The 25,421-nt window shown below is 50.0% G+C and overlaps 1 protein-coding gene across 1 annotated transcript; it reads left to right on the plus strand.

Annotated features, from left to right (window-relative positions):
- Nucleotides 1-2,794: 2,794 nt before the first annotated feature.
- On the plus strand, nt 2,795-21,659 carry PAM16 (presequence translocase associated motor 16). The gene is made up of 5 exons (XM_083152693.1): nt 2,795-2,932; nt 6,447-6,531; nt 7,313-7,452; nt 9,415-9,480; nt 21,460-21,659. The coding sequence occupies exons 1-5, from the start codon at nt 2,930-2,932 to the stop codon at nt 21,541-21,543; spliced, it is 378 nt and encodes a 125-aa protein (XP_083008819.1). The 5' UTR covers nt 2,795-2,929; the 3' UTR covers nt 21,544-21,659.
- Nucleotides 21,660-25,421: the final 3,762 nt, after the last annotated feature.

Raw genomic sequence — 25,421 nt, forward strand, 5'->3', positions numbered from 1 at the left:
CTGTATACCCACGTTTTCTACCCCTGCAATAACGGATGGAAATAGATTGTTGCATCCAGGATGGTAAGACTGAGACGCAGTGCCAGACTCAGTGAATACAGCACAAGCAGACCTCATAGAGGACCTTTGTTGATGCAATACCTGACCTGTCCCCTGTGTGGCAGCATCAGATCACAGGGCAGACACCAGAGGGGCTGCAATCTTATAATGGTTACACATAGGACCAACTGGGCAGCAGCTGAGCCGTGACACTGACAGAGTGGCTGATTCAGGTAAGTATATACGATCGTCCATTGGATGTGTCAACTGGACATCACAGCTGGTAGGGAATCTGAATTTGCTTGCCCAGCTGTAGAATCAGACCCTGCAGCCGGACCACTCGTATACACAGCCAGATGCCCTAATGTATATAAAGATGTATTGTTCATTGGCTTTGCTGCACATCTGACGCTAGGGTTACCACCTGTCCAGGATTACTCCGGACTGTCCGGTAATTAAATCCAGAGTCCAGAGGGGTGGTGCTATACTATGTCTGGGAATATGCAGCTAGTATCTACCTATTCCTGGACATTGTATATCCTGGGAACGCCACCCCTCCAAAATCCAGTCTTCATTATCGGACTGTCCGGAGTAATCCCTCACAGGTGGTTGGTAACCCTAGCTGACACGATATGCCTGCAAACAGTTTGCACAGACATATTTCAAAAGGGACTATTACCTAAAAGGCAAAACCATGCCCCTGTGTCAATGCCAGGCATCTGAGCAGTGCCCCAGGAGGCTGAGGGGCAGATTTATTAAGCTTGGTGAAGTGATAATGTGGCTGGTACTTTATCACCAGCCAATCAGCTCCTAACTGTGAAGTTATAGGCTTTCTTTTTAAAATGACAGGTACAGATGTAGCCCCTATCATCTTTGGCCGGGGCTCGCCAGAGCCTCCCCTCTGGCGAGCGCCGGCGGACAGGGGGGTATCCGGACTATTGTTAGACAGCACTTACATCGACAGCCATTACATCGACACCATTAGTTCGACAGCTCAATAGGTCGACATGGTTTTAGGTCGACATACCATTAGGTCGACATGTCGTTAGGTCGACAGCACATTAGGTCGACAGCTCATTAGGTCGAAAGTTCATTAGGTCGACATGTTTTTAGGTCGACACTACCATTAGGTCGACAGTGTCTATGTCGACAGTCAAAAGGTCGACATGGGTTTTTTCACTGTTTTTTGAGCCGACATATGCCGACAGGCGGTATTTCATGCCCTACTATCCACTAGGGCGTGGTGGGAGAATAAAATAGTGTGCCCGAAGCATTGCGAGCGATGCGAGGGGCTGCGGTACACTTCAAACTGTGTCCATGTCGACTGTGTCGACATTTCAGCCAAAAAACCCATGTCGACCTTTTGACTGTCGACATAGACACTGTCGACCTAATGGTAGTGTCGACCTAAAAACATGTCGACCTAATGTGCTGTCGACCTAATGTGCTGTCGACCTAATGTGCTGTCGACCTAATGGTATGTCGACCTAAAACCATGTCGACCTATTGAGCTGTCGAACTAATGGTGTCGATGTAATATACAAAAGACAGGAAAAGCGCCCACTGTTAGGATTTGTTGTTCAAAGTCTTCAAAGTCCATATAAAAAGTTCTCTTTTTATCTCCAGCACAGGTATATGTGAAGAAAATAAAGATAGAGGGAACACAATGTGTAAATCTGTTTCTTGAACCACAAAAAATATATATAGATGGGGTTTCTTTAAGGACACTTCAAATCCCTTTTTTTTTTTTTTTTCAGTGATGTTATGGTCTTTAAGGTTCACCACGTGTTCTCTGGTCTGTGTAAAAGCTGACGTACATGTATGCTTACATATATCTGGAGCTTTCAACACACATCAGGGTATCTTTTTAGTAGGTATTCTTACTTGTATGCTTACTTTAAGCTAAGTATGGATCCTCACATCAGGGTATCTTTGACCATGGACACGTCTCCAAAAGATTTTTCACGTAGTTTTATTATAACAAACGAGGGTCAAATTATACAAATTTTAAAAATGGTTTCCAATATCTTAAAATGTATACCAGTGATTATGGATTGTTCTAAGGCCCAGGTTAGGGAGTCACAAAAAGATGTTATGCCCGGGACGGCTCACCAATACCTTAGGTCTATCACAAAGAACATAAACTGGATATACCTTAAAAACAGCAGCACCGCACCGATGTCGATGTAATGGCTGTCGATGTAAGTGCTGTCTAATATCCGTCCCAGACCCGACAGGGGCTACATTGAACTGTGACGCGCATGCGCGTCCCAATCCAATCCTCCGTCGGTGGGGGGTCGGGGCGGCAAGGGGGACCGGCGGCGGAGACCTGGTGGAAGCTCCGTTGCCATCTGTAGGAGCTGATTGTCCGGTGATAAAAACCAGACACTTTATCACTTCACCGAGCTTAATAAATCTGCCCGAGTTCCTTGGCCAGATAGTCACCGTGAGGCCGGTTCAGACCATCAGCCCTTCTGGCTATGGTAGCCAGATGGCCAACAGGCAATGTCTAGGTCAACATCAGTAGGTCGACACCGAATATCGACATGCACCAGGTCTGTGATGCGCATGTGTGTGAAATCTGGGCCCTGATGGTCAGAATAATGGCGTCACGACGGTAGAACTGGCAATCTTTATTTATTTATTATAGGCACAAACTACAGTATAATGCCTCAGGAGGAGAGGCACCTAGACGGCGATTGCTACTGTAGCACTCTCTCCAACCAGGCGCTCACTGACAGAGAGAGAGGGCGGGGCGATCAGGTTGGAGCGTGCGCGCCTCACGGTGAGAGAGGAGGAAGGGGGGCGTGGAGAGCGTCACGTGGTCAAGCTCGCACGTCGCCGCGGCGGCCATTTTGAGCATTGGCACCAAGAGCGGCGGAGAAACAGCATGGTAAGTGGCCGCTGCTTCACCCGACCCGGCGCCTGGTCACACAGCGCACACACCCGATACCAGCACAGACGGGTCACTGCGCTTACTCCAGACGCAAGCATGGCCGGGTCCAAGCGTGAATAACCCCACGCATGGCCATGACCTTCTCTCTGTTTGTGTGACCTGTGCTGTCAGCTAACAGTGGTGATGACTGACAGGCATGCATCTCCAATACTATCCATGAATGCCACCGGGCCCATCTATCTGTGTAATTGGATGGTGGGGTATAGCTGGGTTACCACAGTAACATACCTCCCAACATGACCCTCTCCAGGAGGGACATATTGCTCTATTTCTGGTCTTCCCTCTTAATGATTACCATCACCTCTGCTGAAACACCTTTCTGATCACTTAACCTGTTCAATACAGGTGATGGTAATCATACATTAAGCGAAAAGTCCAGAAACAGAGCGTTGTGTCCCTCCTGGAGAGGGTCATGTTGGGAGGTATGCAGTAATAGATGTTGCCAGAAAGAAGAGGTCATTATGGGACAACCACCTTGAGAAAAATCACCAAGGGAACCGGTTACTGGTTAGCATACCGATACTGGTCAGAGTGCCAGAATCCCGACACTACTCATTGCTGGCACTGGTATCCCTACGGTCACCATCCCAATCGTAAATATGCCAGAGAGGCCTAGGGTTAGGCGCACTAGCCGATTAGGGGCACTACCAATCTAGTTAACTAATTTGGTGGTGGTGCTGGACAATGATGTAGCGCATACACAATGGCTGATATCGTTCAGTAAAGTCACCGGGACCAGCACTATGTAGGGATGGACATCTCATCTTGATGTTTCCCAACCATCAATGTTTTCAAACTGATGGTAGTGTTTTACCATTCGATGGTGGCATTCCGATGTTTGCCGCTTTCAAATCAGAATCAGATTTATTGGCCAGGTATACTTGCATATACTAGGAATTTGATTTGGATTGCTGTGTAACAGCCAGTTAGGTAACAATTAAAACAGTGACAGTACACATACAGGTATACGCTAGATGTACCCTGGGGATTATACAGGCAGGGAACACATACCCACTGAGCTGCACAGCACCTGGGCAGCCATCAGCGGTGCCACTGGTCGTAGCAGCAGCCAGGTAGGTAACAATATAAGCTATGGTAAACATGCAATGGTTATACTGGGTCCCGCCCTCCAGTCCCATCCAAAGGTAACCGTGCTCAGAGATTTTGCGCATCAGCACAATGTTTTTTTTTTTTTTGGGGGGGGGGGGTTGCACATGTTTACATTTTTTAAATCTGATTCTTTTGATCAATGGTGGGCTTCCGATGTCCATCCCTCGCCTATACATGCCATCGCTGATGATATATAGTCAATTTAGCTGCATGCGCACTTGCTAGAGGAGGGTGTCATTAAATATATTGGACCAGATGCACTAAGCTTCAAAAGTGATAAAATGGGGAGTGATAAACAACCAACCAATCAGCTCCTACCTGCCATGTCACAGACTGTGTTTGAAAAATGTCAGACAGAAGCTGATTGGCTGTCTGTTTATCACTCCATTTTATCACTTTTGAAGCTTAGCGCATCTGGCCCATTAAGCAAACCCTGAAACAAGTTTTTAAATGATATACTGTAGCTCAGGGCCCTTCTGAGCGGTATCTTTTAAAAAACTTGTCTCGTGTATATGGAGCTTTAGGTTGTGGGGCAAGGGGGGTAGTTAGGGTTAGGCTGCAGGGGGGAGATGGTTAGGACAGTGGCGTAACTATGAATTGGGCGCCCCCCCTCTTCAGCACCCCCATCCTCCGCCCGCAGCCTTACCTGTCTTGCTGCCGCTGGTCCCGGCTCCCTTGCTGGCTTCATTCTTCTGCTATGGAGACGGGCCAACACAAAATGTCCGCCCCCATACAGCAGACAGTTTCAGAGAACTGTCTGCTATATGGGGCGGACATTTTATTGTGGTCCGTCTCACTAGCAGAAGAATGAGCACCACTGAAGACAGGTAAGGCTGCGGGCGGTGGATTGGCAGGCGATGGGCGGGCGGCGGATGGGCGGACGGGAGGGTGCTAACTATAGCACCGCAACCCCCCGGCGCCCCCACATGCACAGTGCCCCCCGCGACCGCGGGGGCTGCGGTGCTATAGTTACGCCACTGGGTTAGGATGTGGTCCGTCTCGGCATTTGCACTGTTTGGTGGTCACCGCAACCCGGTGTTGGGAGGAGGCAGCACTGAGGTGACACTGCTGCGTCCTCCATAGAAGTGGACCGTACCTGGGTCGCTTGACCCAGGTTACCTATTCACACTGCCCAGCAACCTGGGTCTGACTCGGGAATAACACTGCTTATATCCCAGGTCGGGTTACCGGACCCACGATATTCGACATGGCCCTTTCACACTGCACGCCCACCTGGCAACAACCCAGGTTCGACCTTTGTTATTTGTGCAGTGTGAAAGGGGTATTAGTAGTGTGGCTGATAGATTATTGCAGCTTGACAGAAGATGGACTGAGCACTTGGGTACCATGCTAGGGGGTCTCAGTGCATCTCTGGGCTTACATTGTGTCTTGTAAAAATAAGTCTATTATTTATAATACAGGTATCCCTTGTTACCTGTGGTGCGGATAGCACTTAATTATATAACTCTAACCTATACGCACATATCCATTAAGCCAGGGCTGGGCAACACCGGCCCTCCAGATGTTAATGAACTACACATCCCAGGATGCTTTGCATTAGTTTTGCTATGTGGCCATGCTGAAACTGATGCAAGGCATGCTGGGATGTGTAGTTCATCAACATCTGGAGGGCCGGTGTTGCCCAGCCCTGCATTAAGCAGTGGCCGATTAATGAAGGAGTTGTTTGGAAGCCGATGCTCAGAACTTTTATGAGTTTAGAGAGGTTAATACGCAAACAATTGCCAGGGAGGGCAAACTTCTGGTTATCTTTTCTCTAGGTTGGCCCAGTGGGTTCTGGGATAAATCATCGACAATGTCTAGGTCCTTGATGGCTAGCCTTGACACTCCAGCTGTTGTTGAACTACACATCCCTACACATGCTCTGCATCAGATTTATCATAGCCAAATAGCAAAACTGAAGCAGAGCATGCTGGGATGTGTAGTTCAACAACAGCAGGAGTGTCAAGGTTAGGTCAACACCTAAGAATGGTCAACACGGACATGTTCGACACTGGAAAGCATCCACACACGTTTTATATGTGTCTATGTCGACATATGTCAGCATGGACACCGTGTAAGTCTACCGCGTCCCTTTATTACACTATCCCCCTCTACACTTCCACTGGGGCGACACCGCAGGCAGGAAAGAGGAACTGCACAGATTCTGAAAGGTGCAGGGTGCTAGTGTGGACACTACTTATTGAACCACTCTTGTGTGTGTGTAAATATATATATAATTGCTGCAAGTGCCACCGTTTCGTGTTGTGTGTATATTTTAATGTGTGACTTGTACTTCCTCTATATGTGCTTACATTACACTCCCTGTGATCCTCTCTCCCAGGCCAGGTACTTGGCGCAGATCCTAGTGATGGGGGTGCAGGTGGTGGGACGAGCGTTTACTAAGGCACTGCGCCAGGAGTTATCTGGTAAGTAACTGGTGCTTTGCGATCTGTCCCAGGTATTGGGAAATATCTGACCGCTGCCTCCCGTGACCGGGCAATGCTACCAGATAATGTGCTGTGTATTAGTGGAGGGGGAGCGGGTCTGTCTGTTACTGTTTGCCAGAACCACTAGGTCGGATCCAAGGTAAATACGTAACTGCAGAAGGTGCTCAGTGCTCAGCTCCATTTTTCTATTAACGTTTGTCCCTTGACCAGGTATTAAAGTGTATCAGCGGCACAGTCATCTTATACAGAGTACCTGACACAAATTACCTGTATACACTGTACCAAGTCCATTTTGTAAGCAACATGAATGAGCATCTTCCAAAATCACTAACCCATATTTCAGTATTTGGACAGTATTGACTATATACATTATAAGAAAGTTATTTAGTGTAAGTACGTTTATCTTACCACAAAAGCTATTGTTCTCTGCTATCAGCCATGGCAGACTATGATACAATAGCTACAGTAGCACTCCCAATTGCATTTATAAACCTGGTATGTAAATGTCGCCTGCTCTTTACGCCTGCTGACAGTTGTGCTAACGTATTTATTCCAATATACTGGCAGAATCTCTGCAAGACTCTGACAGTGATTACTGGCTTGGGGGAATAGAAATTCATGGTCTTCTGCCATTGCTCAGTGTTATCCTAAAGCTTTACTTGGAATCCTCCAACCAGTCACACTGTAATAGAGGCTCCTTCTGTTGTCTAGAATGTCTCTGACAACTTCCCTCCTCAACCTTCTCTCTGATTCCTACCAGCAAGCAGGGTAGCCGCTGAGGCCAGAGGGGGACGCGCCGGGAAGGAATCTGCGGCGGCGAGCAGCCTATCGGGAATCAGCTTACAGGAGGCCCAACAGATTCTCAATATCTCCAAATTGGAGCCTGAAGAGGTTCATAAGGTAACGATACAACAGGACACATGTGCATTTGTAATGTGTGCTATTGTCAGGTTACTTTAAGATGGGTCATATTGCCTAATACATCACTCTGCAGCCCCACTCGGTGACTCTGCCACACCAGTACTGCTCCCTGTACCCATCCCATTCTAGCCCCACTCAGTGACTCTGCCACACCTGTATTGCTCCCTGTACCCATCCCATTCTAGCCTCACTCAGTGACTCTGCCACACCAGTACTGCTCCCTGTACCCATCCCATTCTAGCCCCACTCAGTGACTCTGCCACACCAGTATTGCTCCCTGTACCCCTCCCATTCTAGCCCCACTCAGTGACTCTGCCACACCAGTATTGCTCCCTGTACCCCTCCCATTCTAGCCCCACTCAGTGACTCTGCCACACCTGTATTGCTCCCTGTACCCATCCCATTCTAGCCTCACTCAGTGACTCTGCCACACCAGTACTGCTCCCTGTACCCATCCCATTCTAGCCCCACTCAGTGACTCTGCCACACCAGTATTGCTCCCTGTACCCCTCCCATTCTAGCCCCACTCAGTGACTCTGCCACACCAGTATTGCTCCCTGTACCCACCCCATTCTAGCCCCACTCAGTGACTCTGCCACACCAGTATTGCTCCCTGTACCCCTCCCATTCTAGCCCCACTTAGTGACTCTGCCACACCAGTACTGCTCCCTGTACCCCTCCCATTCTAGCCCCACTCAGTGACTCTGCCACACCAGTACTGCTCCCTGTACCCCTCCCATTCTAGCCCCACTCAGTGACTCTGCCACACCAGTATTGCTCCCTGTACCCCTCCCATTCTAGCCCCACTCAGTGACTCTGCCACACCAGTACTGCTCACTGTACCCCTCCCATTCTAGCCTCACTCAGTGAGTCTGCCACACCAGTATTGCTGCCTGTACCCCTCCCATTCTAGCCCCACTCAGTGACTCTGCCACACCAGTATTGCTCCCTGTACCCCTCCCATTCTAGCCTCACTCAGTGACTCTGCCACACCAGTACTGCTCCCTGTACCCCTCCCATTCTAGCCCCACTCAGTGACTCTGCCACACCAGTACTGCTCCCTGTACCCCTCCCATTCTAGCCCCACTCAGTGACTCTGCCACACCAGTATTGCTCCCTGTACCCCTCCCATTCTAGCCCCACTCAGTGACTCTGCCACACCAGTACTGCTCCCTGTACCCCTCCCATTCTAGCCCCACTCAGTGAGTCTGCCACACCAGTATTGCTGCCTGTACCCCTCCCATTCTAGCCCCACTCAGTGACTCTGCCACACCAGTATTGCTCCCTGTACCCCTCCCATTCAAGCCCCACTCAGTGACTCTGCCACACCAGTACTGCTCCCTGTACCCCTCCCATTCTAGCCCCACTCAGTGACTCTGCCACACCAGTATTGCTCCCTGTACCCCTCCCATTCTAGCCCCACTCAGTGACTCTGCCACACCAGTACTGCTCCCTGTACCCCTCCCATTCTAGCCCCACTCAGTGACTCTGCCACACCAGTACTGCTCCCTGTACCCCTCCCATTCTAGCCCCACTCAGTGACTCTGCCACACCAGTACTGCTCCCTGTACCCCTCCCATTCTAGCCCCACTCAGTGACTCTGCCACACCAGTATTGCTCCCTGTACCCCTCCCATTCTAGCCCCACTCAGTGACTCTGCCACACCAGTACTGCTCCCTGTACCCCTCCCATTCTAGCCCCACTCAGTGACTCTGCCACACCAGTATTGCTCCCTGTACCCCTCCCATTCTAGACCGATTAGATCAATAAAAGCGCAGAATACTCAGTATTGCTATATAAATAAACATAAAGCTCAATGGCGCATCTACAAATGGCTTTCTGTGCAATAAGTGCAAATATAATATGAGGAGAGGGCCATGGTCATCCTCAGGGAGCAGATCCGGTCCTACAGACCCTCATTACTGATTATGTCTTCCCTAGAACTATGACCACCTGTTCAAAGCCAACGACAAGGCGCTGGGCGGATCATTCTACCTGCAGTCCAAGGTAAGCGTGTTACCCGCCACTTCTACAGATTCCATGCACATGCGAGGAGTTACACGCAATGGTTTGATTGCCATAACAAAGGGGTTTTGCTATCAGTGGGGGACCACCGATGGTGGACATACGGGGCTGATGGTGGCCTTAGTCTGCAAATGAACAGAGTTGAACTATCGGTGGTTTACCTATTGATGGTTTTCCACCAGGGGTTAGAAACTACTGACTGCAGGACTAGATTAGCTCTGACCCCAGGTGGGGGTAAGATAAAGGTCATTGGGCAAAATATTGTAGCTGCGCTATGCCTCCTGCCCCACAGCGCCACACGCAAGACACCCACTCAACGGGTGTCATAGATCAGGGGAAGCGCTATCCCCTGCCATAAGGCACAGGGATAGTGCATATTCCCCTGATCATTTGTTAATAAATCTACCCCATTTTTCTTTTATCCGCTGGGCACAGCACCATCATCAGGTCCTGTTCTGTAGCACTAAGCACAGCAAAATCATCAGGTCCTGTTCTGTAGCACTAAGCACAGCAAAATCATCAGGTCCTGTTCTGTAGCACTAAGCACAGCAAAATCATCAGGTCTTGTTCTGTAGCACTAAGCACAGCAAAATCATCAGGTCCTGTTCTGTAGCACTAAGCACAGCAAAATCATCAGGTCCTGTTCTGTAGCACTAAGCACAGCAAAATCATCTAGTCCTGTTCTGTAGCACTAAGCACAGCAAAATCATCAGGTCCTGTTCTGTAGCACTGAGCACAGCAAAATCATCAGGTCCTGTTCTGTGCCCCATGTGTAGGTATAGGCAGATGTGTAGCGGGATCGGTCTGTGCTGGACATTGATGAGATGCCCCATGTGTAGGTATAGGCAGATATGTAGTGGGATTGCTATGTGCTGGACACTGATGAGATGCCCCATGTGTAGGTATAGGCAGATGTGTAGTGGATCGCTGTGTGCTGGACACTGATGAGATGCCCCATGTGTAGCTATAGGCAGATGTGTAGCGGGATTGCTCTGTGCTGGACACTGATGAGATAACCTGTGTGTGGGTATAGGCAGATGTGCAGCGGGATCGCTATGTGCTGGACACTGATGAGATGCCCCATGTGTAGGTATAGGCAGATATGTAGTGGGATTGCTATGTGCTGGACACTGATGAGATGCCCCATGTGTAGGTATAGGCAGATGTGTAGCGGGATCGCTCTGTGCTGGACACTGATGAAATGCCCCATGTGTAGTTATAGGCAGATGTGTAGCGGGATTGCTCTGTGCTGGACACTGATGAGATAACCTGTGTGTGGGTATAGGCAGATGTGCAGCGGGATCGCTATGTGCTGGACACTGATGAGATGCCCCATGTGTAGGTATAGGCAGATGTGCAGCGGGATTGCTATGTGCTGGACACTGATGAGATAACCTGTGTGTAGGTATAGGCAGATGTGTAGCGGGATCACTCTGTGCTGGACACTGATGAGATGCCCCATGTGTAGATATAGGCAGATGTGTAGCGGGATCGCTCTGTGCTGGACACTGATGAGATGCCCCATGTGTAGGTATGGGCAGATGTGTAGAGGGATTGCTCTGTGCTGGACACTGATGAGATGCCCCATGTGTAGGTATAGGCAGATGTGTAGTGGATCGCTCTGTGCTGGACACTGATGAGATGCCCCATGTGTAGGTATAGGCAGATGTGTAGCGGGATCGCTCTGTGCTGGACACTGATGAGATGCCCCATGTGTAGTTATAGGCAGATGTGTAGCGGGATTGCTATGTGCTGGACACTGATGAGATGCCCCATGTGTAGTTATAGGCAGATGTGTAGCGGGATCGCTCTGTGCTGGACACTGATGAGATGCCCCATGTGTAGTTATAGGCAGATGTGTAGTGGATCGCTCTGTGCTGGACACTGATGAGATGCCCCATGTGTAGGTATAGGCAGATGTGTAGTGGATCGCTCTGTGCTGGACACTGATGAGATGCCCCATGTGTAGTTATAGGCAGATGTGTAGTGGATCGCTCTGTGCTGGACACTGATGAGATGCCCCATGTGTAGGTATAGGCAGATGTGTAGCGGGATTGCTCTGTGCTGGACACTGATGAGATGCCCCATGTGTAGGTATAGGCAGATGTGTAGTGGATCGCTCTGTGCTGGACACTGATGAGATAACCTGTGTGTAGCTATAGGCAGATGTGTAGTGGATCGCTCTGTGCTGGACACTGATGAAATGCCCCATGTGTAGTTATAGGCAGATGTGTAGCGGGATTGCTCTGTGCTGGACACTGATGAGATAACCTGTGTGTGGGTATAGGCAGATGTGCAGCGGGATCGCTATGTGCTGGACACTGATGAGATGCCCCATGTGTAGGTATAGGCAGATGTGCAGCGGGATTGCTATGTGCTGGACACTGATGAGATAACCTGTGTGTAGGTATAGGCAGATGTGTAGCGGGATCACTCTGTGCTGGACACTGATGAGATGCCCCATGTGTAGATATAGGCAGATGTGTAGCGGGATCGCTCTGTGCTGGACACTGATGAGATGCCCCATGTGTAGGTATGGGCAGATGTGTAGCGGGATTGCTCTGTGCTGGACACTGATGAGATGCCCCATGTGTAGGTATAGGCAGATGTGTAGTGGATCGCTCTGTGCTGGACACTGATGAGATAACCTGTGTGTAGGTATAGCCAGATATGTAGTGGATCGCTCTGTGCTGGACACTGATGAGATGCCCCATGTGTAGGTATAGGCAGATGTGTAGCGGGATCGCTCTGTGCTGGACACTGATGAGATGCCCCATGTGTAGTTATAGGCAGATGTGTAGCGGGATCGCTCTGTGCTGGACACTGATGAGATGCCCATGTGTAGTTATAGGCAGATGTGTAGTGGATCGCTCTGTGCTGGACACTGATGAGATGCCCCATGTGTAGGTATGGGCAGATGTGTAGTGGATCGCTCTGTGCTGGACACTGATGAGATGCCCCATGTGTAGGTATAGGCAGATGTGTAGCGGGATCGCTCTGTGCTGGACACTGATGAGATGCCCATGTGTAGATATAGGCAGATGTGTAGTGGATCGCTCTGTGCTGGACACTGATGAGATGCCCCATGTGTAGGTATAGGCAGATGTGTAGCGGGATCGCGCTGTGCTGGACACTGATGAGATAACCTGTGTGTAGGTATAGGCAGATGTGTAGCGGGATCGCGCTGTGCTGGACACTGATGAGATGCCCCATGTGTAGGTATAGGCAGATGTGTAGTGGATCGCTCTGTGCTGGACACTGATGAGATGCCCCATGTGTAGGTATAGGCAGATGTGTAGTGGATCGCTGTGTGCTGGACACTGATGAGATAACCTGTGTGTAGGTATAGGCAGATGTGTAGCGGGATCGCTCTGTGCTGGACACTGATGAGATGCCCCATGTGTAGGTATAGGCAGATGTGTAGCGGGATCGCTATGTGCTGGACACTGATGAGATGCCAGATGTGTAGCGGGATCGCTCTGTGCTGGACACTGATGAGATGCCCCATGTGTAGGTATAGGCAGATGTGTAGCGGGATCGCTCTGTGCTGAACACTGATGAGATGCCCCATGTGTAGGTATAGGCACATGTGTAGCGGGATCGCTCTGTGCTGGACACTGATGAGATGCCCCATGTGTAGGTATAGGCACATGTGTAGCGGGATCGCTCTGTGCTGGACACTGATGAGATAACCTGTGTGTAGCTATAGGCAGATGTGTAGCGGGATCGCTCTCTGCTGGACACTAATGAGATGCCCCATGTGTAGGTATAGGCAGATGTGTAGCGGGATCGCTCTGTGCTGGACATTGATGAGATAACCTGTGTGTAGGTATAGACAGATGTGTAGTGGGATTGCTCTGTGCTGGACACTGATGAGATTCCCCATGTGTAGGTATAGGCAGATGTGTAGTGGATCGCTCTGTGCTGGACACTGATGAGATGCCCCATGTGTAGATATAGGCAGATGTGTAGCGGAATCGCTATGTGCTGGACACTGATGAGATGCCCCATGTGTAGGTATAGGCAGATGTGTAGCGGGATCACTGTGCTGGACACTAATGAGATAACCTGTGTGTAGGTATAGGCAGATGTGTAGCGGGATTGCTCTGTGCTGGACACTGATGAGATAACCTGTGTGTGGGTATAGGCAGATGTGCAGCGGGATCGCTATATGCTGGACACTGATGAGATGCCCCATGTGTAGGTATAGGCAGATGTGCAGCGGGATTGCTATGTGCTGGACACTGATGAGATAACCTGTGTGTAGGTATAGGCAGATGTGTAGCGGGATCACTCTGTGCTGGACACTGATGAGATGCCCCATGTGTAGATATAGGCAGATGTGTAGCGGGATCGCTCTGTGCTGGACACTGATGAGATGCCCCATGTGTAGGTATGGGCAGATGTGTAGAGGGATTGCTCTGTGCTGGACACTGATGAGATGCCCCATGTGTAGGTATAGGCAGATGTGTAGTGGATCGCTCTGTGCTGGACACTGATGAGATGCCCCATGTGTAGGTATAGGCAGATGTGTAGCGGGATCGCTCTGTGCTGGACACTGATGAGATGCCCCATGTGTAGTTATAGGCAGATGTGTAGCGGGATTGCTATGTGCTGGACACTGATGAGATGCCCCATGTGTAGTTATAGGCAGATGTGTAGCGGGATCGCTCTGTGCTGGACACTGATGAGATGCCCCATGTGTAGTTATAGGCAGATGTGTAGTGGATCGCTCTGTGCTGGACACTGATGAGATGCCCCATGTGTAGGTATAGGCAGATGTGTAGTGGATCGCTCTGTGCTGGACACTGATGAGATGCCCCATGTGTAGTTATAGGCAGATGTGTAGTGGATCGCTCTGTGCTGGACACTGATGAGATGCCCCATGTGTAGGTATAGGCAGATGTGTAGCGGGATTGCTCTATGCTGGACACTGATGAGATGCCCCATGTGTAGGTATAGGCAGATGTGTAGTGGATCGCTCTGTGCTGGACACTGATGAGATAACCTGTGTGTAGCTATAGGCAGATGTGTAGTGGATCGCTCTGTGCTGGACACTGATGAAATGCCCCATGTGTAGTTATAGGCAGATGTGTAGCGGGATTGCTCTGTGCTGGACACTGATGAGATAACCTGTGTGTGGGTATAGGCAGATGTGCAGCGGGATCGCTATGTGCTGGACACTGATGAGATGCCCCATGTGTAGGTATAGGCAGATGTGCAGCGGGATTGCTATGTGCTGGACACTGATGAGATAACCTGTGTGTAGGTATAGGCAGATGTGTAGCGGGATCACTCTGTGCTGGACACTGATGAGATGCCCCATGTGTAGATATAGGCAGATGTGTAGCGGGATCGCTCTGTGCTGGACACTGATGAGATGCCCCATGTGTAGGTATGGGCAGATGTGTAGCGGGATTGCTCTGTGCTGGACACTGATGAGATGCCCCATGTGTAGGTATAGGCAGATGTGTAGTGGATCGCTCTGTGCTGGACACTGATGAGATAACCTGTGTGTAGGTATAGCCAGATATGTAGTGGATCGCTCTGTGCTGGACACTGATGAGATGCCCCATGTGTAGGTATAGGCAGATGTGTAGCGGGATCGCTCTGTGCTGGACACTGATGAGATGCCCCATGTGTAGTTATAGGCAGATGTGTAGCGGGATTGCTATGTGCTGGACACTGATGAGATGCCCCATGTGTAGTTATAGGCAGATGTGTAGCGGGATCGCTCTGTGCTGGACACTGATGAGATGCCCATGTGTAGTTATAGGCAGATGTGTAGTGGATCGCTCTGTGCTGGACACTGATGAGATGCCCCATGTGTAGGTATGGGCAGATGTGTAGTGGATCGCTCTGTGCTGGACACTGATGAGATGCCCCATGTGTAGGTATAGGCAGATGTGTAGCGGGATCGCTCTGTGCTGGACACTGATGAGATGCCCATGTGTAGATATAGGCAGATGTGTAGTGGATCGCTCTGTGCTGGACACTGATGAGATGCCCCATGTGTAGGTATAGGCAGATGTGTAGCGGGATCGCGCTGTGCTGGACACTGATGAGATAACCTGTGTGTAGGTATAGGCAGATGTGTAGCGGGATCGCGCTGTGCTGGACACTGATGAGATGCCCCATGTGTAGGTATAGGCAGATGTGTAGTGGATCGCTCTGTGCTGGACACTGATGAGATGCCCCATGTGTAGGTATAGGCAGATGTGTAGTGGATCGCTGTGTGCTGGACACTGATGAGATAACCTGTGTGTAGGTATAGGCAGATGTGTAGCGGGATCGCTCTGTGCTGGACACTGATGAGATGCCCCATGTGTAGGTATAGGCAGATGTGTAGCGGGATCGCTATGTGCTGGACACTGATGAGATGCCAGATGTGTAGCGGGATCGCTCTGTGCTGGACACTGATGAGATGCCCCATGTGTAGGTATAGGCAGATGTGTAGCGGGATCGCTCTGTGCTGGACACTGATGAGATGCCCCATGTGTAGGTATAGGCACATGTGTAGCGGGATCGCTCTGTGCTGGACACTGATGAGATGCCCCATGTGTAGGTATAGGCACATGTGTAGCGGGATCGCTCTGTGCTGGACACTGATGAGATAACCTGTGTGTAGCTATAGGCAGATGTGTAGCGGGATCGCTCTCTGCTGGACACTAATGAGATGCCCCATGTGTAGGTATAGGCAGATGTGTAGCGGGATCGCTCTGTGCTGGACATTGATGAGATAACCTGTGTGTAGGTATAGACAGATGTGTAGTGGGATTGCTCTGTGCTGGACACTGATGAGATTCCCCATGTGTAGGTATAGGCAGATGTGTAGTGGATCGCTCTGTGCTGGACACTGATGAGATGCCCCATGTGTAGATATAGGCAGATGTGTAGCGGAATCGCTATGTGCTGGACACTGATGAGATGCCCCATGTGTAGGTATAGGCAGATGTGTAGCGGGATCACTGTGCTGGACACTAATGAGATAACCTGTGTGTAGGTATAGGCAGATGTGTAGCGGGATCGCTCTGTGCTGGACACTGATGAGATAACCTGTGTGTAGGTATAGGCAGATGTGTAGCGGGATCGCTCTGTGCTGGACACTGATGAGATGCCCCATGTGTAGGTATAGGCAGATGTGTAGCGGGATTGCTATGTGCTGGACACTGATGAGATGCCCCATGTGTAGTTATAGGCAGATGTGTAGTGGATCGCTCTGTGCTGGACACTGATGAGATGCCCCATGTGTAGGTATAGGCACATGTGTAGCGGGATCGCTCTGTGCTGGACACTGATGAGATAACCTGTGTGTAGTTATAGGCAGATGTGTAGCGGGATCGCTCTGTGCTGGACACTGATGAGATAACCTGTGTGTAGGTATAGGCAGATGTGTAGCGGGATCGCTCTGTGCTGGACATTGATGAGATAACCTGTGTGTAGGTATAGACAGATGTGTAGCGGGATTGCTCTGTTCTGGACACTGATGAGATGCCCCATGTGTAGGTATAGGCAGATGTGTAGTGGATCGCTCTGTGCTGGACACTGATGAGATGCCCCATGTGTAGGTATAGGCAGATGTGTAGTGGATCGCTCTGTGCTGGACACTGATGAGATGCCCCATGTGTAGTTATAGGCAGATGTGTAGCGGGATCACTCTGTGCTGGACACTGATGAGATGCCCCATGTGTAGGTATATGCAGATGTGTAGCGGGATCGCTCTGTGCTTGATACTGATGAGATAACCCATGTGTAGGTATAGGCAGATGTGTAGCGGGATCGCTCTGTGCTGGACACTGATGACATTCCCCATGTGTAGGTATAGGCAGATGTGTAGTGGATCGCTCTGTGCTGGACACTGATGAGATGCCCCATGTGTAGGTATAGGCAGATGTGTAGTGGATCGCTGTGTGCTGGACACTGATGAGATGCCCCATGTGTAGGTATAGGCAGATGTGTAGCGGGATCGCTCTGTGCTGGACACTGATGAGATGCCCCATGTGTAGGTATAGGCAGATGTGTAGCGGGATTGCTCTGTGCTGGACACTGATGAGATGCCCCATGTGTAGGTATAGGCAGATGTGTAGCGGGATTGCTCTGTGCTGGACACTGATGAGATGCCCCATGTGTAGGTATAGGCAGATGTGTAGCGGGATCGCTCTGTGCTGGACACTGATGAGATAACCTGTGTGTAGGTATAGGCAGATGTGTAGTGGGATCGCTGTGTGCTGGACACTGATGAGATGCCCCATGTGTAGGTATAGGCAGATGTGTAGCGGGATCGCTTTGTGCTGGACACTGATGAGATGCCCATGTGTAGATATAGGCAGATGTGTAGTGGATCGCTCTGTGCTGGACACTGATGAGATGCCCCATGTGTAGGTATAGGCAGATGTGTAGTGGATCGCTGTGTGCTGGACACTGATGAGATGCCCCATGTGTAGGTATAGGCAGATGTGTAGCGGGATCGCGCTGTGCTGGACACTGATGAGATGCCCCATGTGTAGGTATAGGCAGATGTGTAGTGGGATCGCTCTGTGCTGGACACTGATGAGATGCCCCATGTGTAGGTATAGGCAGATGTGTAGCGGGATCGCTCTGTGCTGGACACTGATGAGATAACCTGTGTGTAGTTATAGGCAGATGTGTAGTGGGATCGCTCTGTGCTGGACACTGATGAGATGCCCCATGTGTAGGTATAGGCAGATGTGTAGTGGATCGCTCTGTGCTGGACACTGATGAGATGCCCCATGTGTAGGTATAGGCAGATGTGTAGTGGATCGCTATGTGCTGGACACTGATGAGATGCCAGATGTGTAGCGGGATCGCTCTGTGCTGGACACTGATGAGATAACCTGTGTGTAGGTATAGGCAGATGTGTAGCGGGATCGCTCTGTGCTGGACACTGATGAGATGCCCCATGTGTAGGTATAGGCAGATGTGTAGCGTGATCGCTATGTGCTGGACACTGATGAGATGCCAGATGTGTAGCGGGATCGCTCTGTGCTGGACACTGATGAGATGCCCCATGTGTAGGTATAGGCAGATGTGTAGCGGGATCGCTCTGTGCTGGACACTGATGAGATGCCCCATGTGTAGGTATAGGCACATGTGTAGCGGGATCGCTCTGTGCTGGACACTGATGAGATAACCTGTGTGTAGCTATAGGCAGATGTGTAACAGGATCGCTCTCTGCTGGACACTAATGAGATGCCCTATGTGTAGTTATAGGCAGATGTGTAGCGGGATTGCTCTGTGCTGGACACTGATGAGATAACCTGTGTGTAGGTATAGGCAGATGTGTAGCGGGATCGCTCTGTGCTGGACATTGATGAGATAACCTGTGTGCAGGTATAGACAGATGTGTAGCGGGATTGCTCTGTGCTGGACACTGATGAGATGCCCCATGTGTAGGTATAGGCAGATGTGTAGTGGATCGCTCTGTGCTGGACACTGATGAGATGCCCCATGTGTAGGTATAGGCAGATGTGTAGCGGGATCACTGTGCTGGACACTAATGAGATGCCCCATGTGTAGGTATAGGCAGATGTGTAGTGGGATCGCTCTGTGCTGGACACTGATGAGATGCCCCATGTGTAGGTATAGGCAGATGTGTAGCGGAATCGCTATGTGCTGGACACTGATGAGATGCCCCATGTGTAGGTACAGGCAGATGTGTAGTGGATCGCTCTGTGCTGGACACTGATGACATGCCCCATGTGTAGGTATAGGCAGAGGTGTAGCGGGATCGCTCTGTGCTGGACACTGATGAGATGCCCCATGTGTAGGTATAGGCAGAGGTGTAGCGGGATCGCTCTGTGCTGGACACTGATGAGATGCCCCATGTGTAGTTATAGGCAGATGTGTAGCGGGATCACTCTGTGCTGGACACTGATGAGATGCCCCATGTGTAGTTATAGGCAGATGTGTAGCGGGATCGCTCTGTGCTGGACACTGATGAGATGCCCCATGTGTAGGTATAGGCAGATGTGTAGCGGGATCGCTCTGTGCTGGACACTGATGAGATGCCCCATGTGTAGGTATAGGCAGATGTGTAGCGGGATCGCTCTGTGCTGGACACTGATGAGATGCCCCATGTGTAGGTACAGGCAGATGTGTAGTGGATCGCTCTGTGCTGGACACTGATGAGATGCCCCATGTGTAGTTATAAGCAGATGTGTAGCGGGATTGCTATGTGCTGGACACTGATGAGATGCCCCATGTGTAGGTATAGGCAGATGTGTAGCGGGATCGCGCTGTGCTGGACACTGATGAGATGCCCCATGTGTAGGTATAGGCAGAGGTGTAGCGGGATCGCTCTGTGCTGGACACTGATGAGATGCCCCATGTGTAGGTATAGGCAGATGTGTAGCGGGATCGCTCTGTGCTGGACACTGATGAGATGCCCCATGTGTAGGTATAGGCAGAGGTGTAGCGGGATCGCTCTGTGCTGGACACTGATGAGATGCCCCATGTGTAGGTATAGGCAGATGTGCAGCGGGATTGCTATGTGCTGGACACTGATGACATGTCCCATGTGTAGGTATAGGCAGATGTGTAGCGGGATCGCTCTGTGCTGGACACTGATGAGATGCCCCATGTGTAGGTATAGCCAGATGTGTAGTGGGATTGCTATGTGCTGGACACTGATGAGATGCCCCATGTGTAGGTATAGCCAGATGTGTAGTGGATCGCTCTGTGCTGGACACTGATGAGATGCCCCATGTGTAGGTATAGGCAGATGTGTAGCGGGATCGCTCTGTGCTGGACACTGATGAGATGCCCCATGTGTAGGTATAGGCAGATGTGTAGCGGGATCGCTCTGTGCTGGACACTAATGAGATGCCCCATGTGTAGGTATAGGCAGAGGTGTAGCGGGATCGCTCTGTGCTGGACACTGATGAGATGCCAGATGTGTAGCGGGATCGCTCTGTGCTGGACACTGATGAGATGCCCATGTGTAGTTATAGGCAGATGTGTAGCGGGATTGCTCTGTGCTGGACACTGATGAGAGAACCTGTGTGTAGGTATAGGCAGATGTGTAGTGGATCACTCTGTGCTGGACACTAATGAGATGCCCATGTGTAGGTATAGGCAGATGTGTAGCGGGATCGCTATGTGCTGGACACTGATGAGATGCCAGATGTGTAGCGGGATCGCTATGTGCTGGACACTGATGAGATGCCCCATGTGTAGCTATAGGCAGATGTGTAGCGGGATTGCTCTGTGCTGGACACTGATGAGATGCCCCATGTGTAGGTATTGGCAGATGTGTAGCGGGATCGCTCTGTGCTGGACACTGATGAGATGCCCTATGTGTAGCGGGATCGCTCTGTGCTGGACACTGATGAGATGCCCCATGTGTAGGTATATGCAGATGTGTAGCGGGATCGCTCTGTGCTGGACACTGATGAGATGCCCCATGTGTAGGTATAGGCAGATGTGTAGTGGGATCGCTCTGTGCTGGACACTGATGAGATGCCCCATGTGTAGCTATAGCCAGATGTGTAGCGGGATCACTCTGTGCTGGACACTGATGAGATGCCCCATGTGTAGCGGGATCACTGTGCTGGACACTGATGAGATACCCCATGTGTAGGTATAGGCAGATGTGTAGCGGGATCACTGTGCTGGACACTGATGAGATGCCCCATGTGTAGGTATAGGCAAATGTGTAGCGGGATTGCTCTGTGCTGGATACTAAGATAACCTGTGTGTAGGTATAGGCAGATGTGTAGCGGGATCGCTCTGTGCTGGTCACTGATGAGGTAATACGAGCCAGAGAATCTGGGCCAGGGGCACATTAGCACTATGTTAATGTAATACATTATTAGGGTGAGATGTAGAAGAATGATGTCGCTGCTGAATGAAGCCGCGTAGGGTGGGCACCGGTGTTCTGCAGCCACAGCACCTTTATATTTCTTCCGGGGTCCAGATAATAAACACTGTTCTTCTCCCCAGGTGGTCCGAGCTAAGGAGCGGCTTGACCAGGAGATACAGATCCAGAATGCTAATAAGTCTGAAGAGGACGCCAAGACCACGTGACCCGTAGCCCGGCGCCCGGCCCTCGTCATATGTACACGGACTCTCTATCCGCCAGTCAAACGCAGATGTGTTGTAATTTATTACGGTCACGATAAAGCTGTATATTTTGTAGATAACTGGGGTGTGCCTTGTTTTCCTTCCTTAGGGTGATAACTTGCCCCCTTCAGCTGTTTTTTGGGCGGATTAATACATGAGATGCCTGATTGGGGTCACTGGGACCTGGTATGTGGTGGGCCGGCTGGATCTGGGATGGGCACACTAACCGCAGAGCATGGTATAGTGGTGCCATGTCCCATCTGTAGTATCATTTCCCTTTTCCCAATAAAGAAATAAGGACCGGCAGCAGTGTGCTTGAGTCCATATAGTGACTAGACATGGGTGTAAACCTGTAGGCAGGCTTCTGTCATAGGCTGATCAGCTCATCCAATCGGTGCAGTCCTGCACAATTAGTTCATTATTACATACGGGCTATAGGCAATCAGCTGAATTGAGTGTATTGATGGCTTCGGGCTTCCTGTATCAGTGAATGAGTGATGCAGAGTAAATTAGACATGGAAGACTATGATAATTATGTTTTAAAAATCCCATCATGCTTGATGCCATGCATGACATGCCCACAAGACTAGTACCTAAGACTGTGCTGTGTCAGCGCACCCAACTGGCACTCTGCCATCTCCTTGCCAGTCACTGCACAGAGATTGAAGGAGTTTATTTTCTATGAGTATAAACAAACCTGTATCTACATTACTCAGTTCCGTGTACTCTCATTCATATGTGTTCCGTCCATGGATGAGCTACAAGAAAAAATCAACACAGAAAGTTCAACACATGTAAATGTTGACATAAGTGTGGCACTTCATCGGTGTCAATGTCGACACATGAGAATGAATATGAAAACATTAAAAAAAAGAAAAATAAATCTTCAAAAACTCAAGTCAACCTTTTTCATTGTCGACCATAGCCGTGCCAGTGTTTTGCATGTGCCATTTAATCCTGGGGTTGCCGTGAATCACGCGCGGGGGTGGGGAGGAGGTGAGGGGTGTCCGCGAATCACGGGAGGAGGGGTCGTGGGTGGATGCCGTGAATTGGGGGGGGGGGGTGCCGCGAATCGTGGGATGGGGGCGGTGGGGGGTTGCAGTGAATCGCGGGAGGGTGGGTCGCGGGGGCGGGGGTTGCCGCAATGACAGGAGGGGGGGTCAGGGGTGGGGAATTGCGGTAGGGGGGGTCGTGGGGGGGCACCGTGAACCGCGGGAGGGGGGGCCCAGGGGTGCCGTGAATTGCAGGAGGGGGGGGTCACGGGGTGGGGCCGCGAATCGCAGGAGTCAACGGGGGTGCCACGAATTGCGGGGGGTGTGCTGCAAATCGCGGGAGGGGGGTCGCGGGGGGTGCAGCGAATCGCCACAAGAAAAAATCAACACAGAAAGGTCAACACATGTAAATGTTGCCATAAGTGTGGCACTTCATTGTTGTCCATGTCGACACATGAGAATGAATATGAAAACATTGAAAAAGTGAAAAATAAATCTTGTCGACCATAGCCATGTCAGTGTTTTGCATGTGCCATTTAATCGTGGGGATGCCGTGAATGGGGGGGGAGGGAGGTGCATACCTCCCAATATGACCCTCTCCAGGAGGGACACATTGCTCTGTTTCTGGACTTTCTTCTTAATTTATGGATTACCATCACCTGTGCTTAACCCCTTCCCGACATTTGACGTACATTTACGTCATGGTCGGGAAGCACTTCCCGACACATGGCGTAAATGTACGTCATGGATTTAAACTGTCACCGCGTCTATAGACGCGGTGACAGTTTCAACATGTCTGCTGTCCCTGACAGCAGACATGTCCGTGCATGCCCAGGGGGGGCTGCGATGCCGCCCCCCCGTCGGCGATCGCTGTGATTGGCTGTTCAGTGTGAACAGCCATTCACAGCGTTTTCCTGTGTCACCGGCGAATAACGTTCGCCGGTGACACGGGATCGGAGGTGATTGGTGCTGTAAAGTACAGCACCAATCACCGCGGGGTGTAAGGGTGACACTGGTGTCACCCCACCTCACCCCGCCCGCCCCCAAAGGCCGTGATTGGTCCGTCGGACCGACGGACCAATCACAGCCATGGAGGGGGGTTTAAACTAACGGTGACTGCACTGCAGACGCCATTCCGGTCTGGAATTGCGTGCAGTGCGGTCACCGTGCCCACCTGCCGCCATATACTGACCAGAACCTTGCTCCATACTTACCTGATCACTGCTTCATCACTGCTTGATCACTGCTTGATCTGTGCTTGTAGTGTGCTGGATGCTTCCTGGATCCTGTTGCTACTTGTGCCTTCCTGTGCTGTGAAATTGTGCTGCTGCAGTGTAATAGCTAGATAGAGAGATAGATAGAGAGAGATAGAGAGAGATACTGTGCTGTGAAATTGTGCTGCTGCAGTGTAATAGCTAGATAGAGAGATAGATAGAGATAGATAGAGAGAGATAGAGAGAGATACTGTGCTGTGAAATTGTGCTGCTGCAGTGTAATAGCTAGATAGAGAGATAGATAGAGAGAGATAGAGAGAGATAGAGAGAGAGATAGTGTCAGAGAGTGCTATATTTTGTGCTGCTGCAGTGTGATATAGTTATAGATAGAGAGAGAGAGAGAGAGAGAGAGATAGATAGAGAGGCCTAGTGACAGAGTGCTATATTTTGTGCTGCTGCAGTGTGATAGTTATAGAGAGATAGAGAGAGATAAAGAGAGAGATAGAGAGAGATAGTGACAGATTGTGCTATATATTTTTTATATAACTGACTGCTGCCCCCTCCTTTTGTGCTGATCAGTATAAATTAACTGATCAGCAACTTTTTGGGGGCGCAGGTTTTTTTTTATATATAGATATACCTGTCAGTGCTGCTGCTGCAGTGTCATAGAGTGATAGATAGTGAGAGATAGAGAGATAGAGAGAGATAGTGACAGAGAGTGATAGAGAGTGCTAAATTTTGTGTCTGCTGCCCCCGCCTTTTGTGCTGATCACTATATCTGAGGTGATCAGCAACTTTTTTGGGGGTACAGAGGTTTTTTTTTTTTTATATATATACCTGTCAGTTGCACCAAAGGTTGTGCACCTGCTGCCCCTCACTGGTAATCAGTGTCGCATCACTGATCACCGTTTTTTTTTTTTTGTGGGTGCTGTGTGGTCTTTTTTTAATTTTTTTTTTACACACACTGTGATTTTGTGGGTGTCCTGTGGCCACTGTGCGCTGATCAGTGACGTACATCACTGATCAGCTTTTTCGGCACAGGGTTGATCTATTTTTTTTTTTTTTGATCAAATTCCTGTTGCCTTTGAGCGCTGTTCAGTGACAGACGTTACTGACCAACATCTGTGCTCAATTTTTGGCGCAGGACCTTTTTTTTTTTTAACCCCTTCAATTTTTTTTTTTTAACCCCTTCAATTTTTTTTTTTTTTAACCCCTTCAATTTTCTTTTTTGGTATAAAGTATTTTTTTTTTCTGCACTACATACACATTACACACTACATTCCCCCCAGGTTGAAATAAAGTTTGTACCCCCCCTACACTATACACGTGTTGAAACATTTCACTACCAGTAACACAAAAATAAAAATGGCATCCCAAATGTCCTCCCAAATGTCCTCCCAAATGTCCTCCCAAATGTCCTCCCAGTCATCCAGGAGAATGTATTCAGTGGAGGAGGCATATGCCATGCTTGCTTCTGACTCTGACACAGCCAGTGATGCAAGCGGGGAATTTGAAGGATTCGTCTTAAGCTCCTCTTCCTCCTCTGGTGATGAGGGACCCCCTCAAAGACGCCCCCGTTGATCTCATATGGACCCCACCACCAGACAATTTTGAGCCCCAGGTTCCTGAGTTTTTG

The sequence above is a fragment of the Crinia signifera genome, chromosome 7 (assembly GCF_055691185.1).
Source record: "Crinia signifera chromosome 7, ASM5569118v1, whole genome shotgun sequence".
Taxonomy (NCBI): domain Eukaryota; kingdom Metazoa; phylum Chordata; class Amphibia; order Anura; family Myobatrachidae; genus Crinia; species Crinia signifera.

What these genes read in the sequence shown, in the direction of transcription:
- PAM16 (XM_083152693.1), top strand. An exon ending in ACTGCGCCAGGAGTTATCTG is followed by an intron (nt 6,532 to 7,312) that starts GTAAGTAACTGG and finishes GATTCCTACCAG; the next exon opens with CAAGCAGGGTAGCCGCTGAG. An exon ending in CATTCTACCTGCAGTCCAAG is followed by an intron (nt 9,481 to 21,459) that starts GTAAGCGTGTTA and finishes TCTTCTCCCCAG; the next exon opens with GTGGTCCGAGCTAAGGAGCG.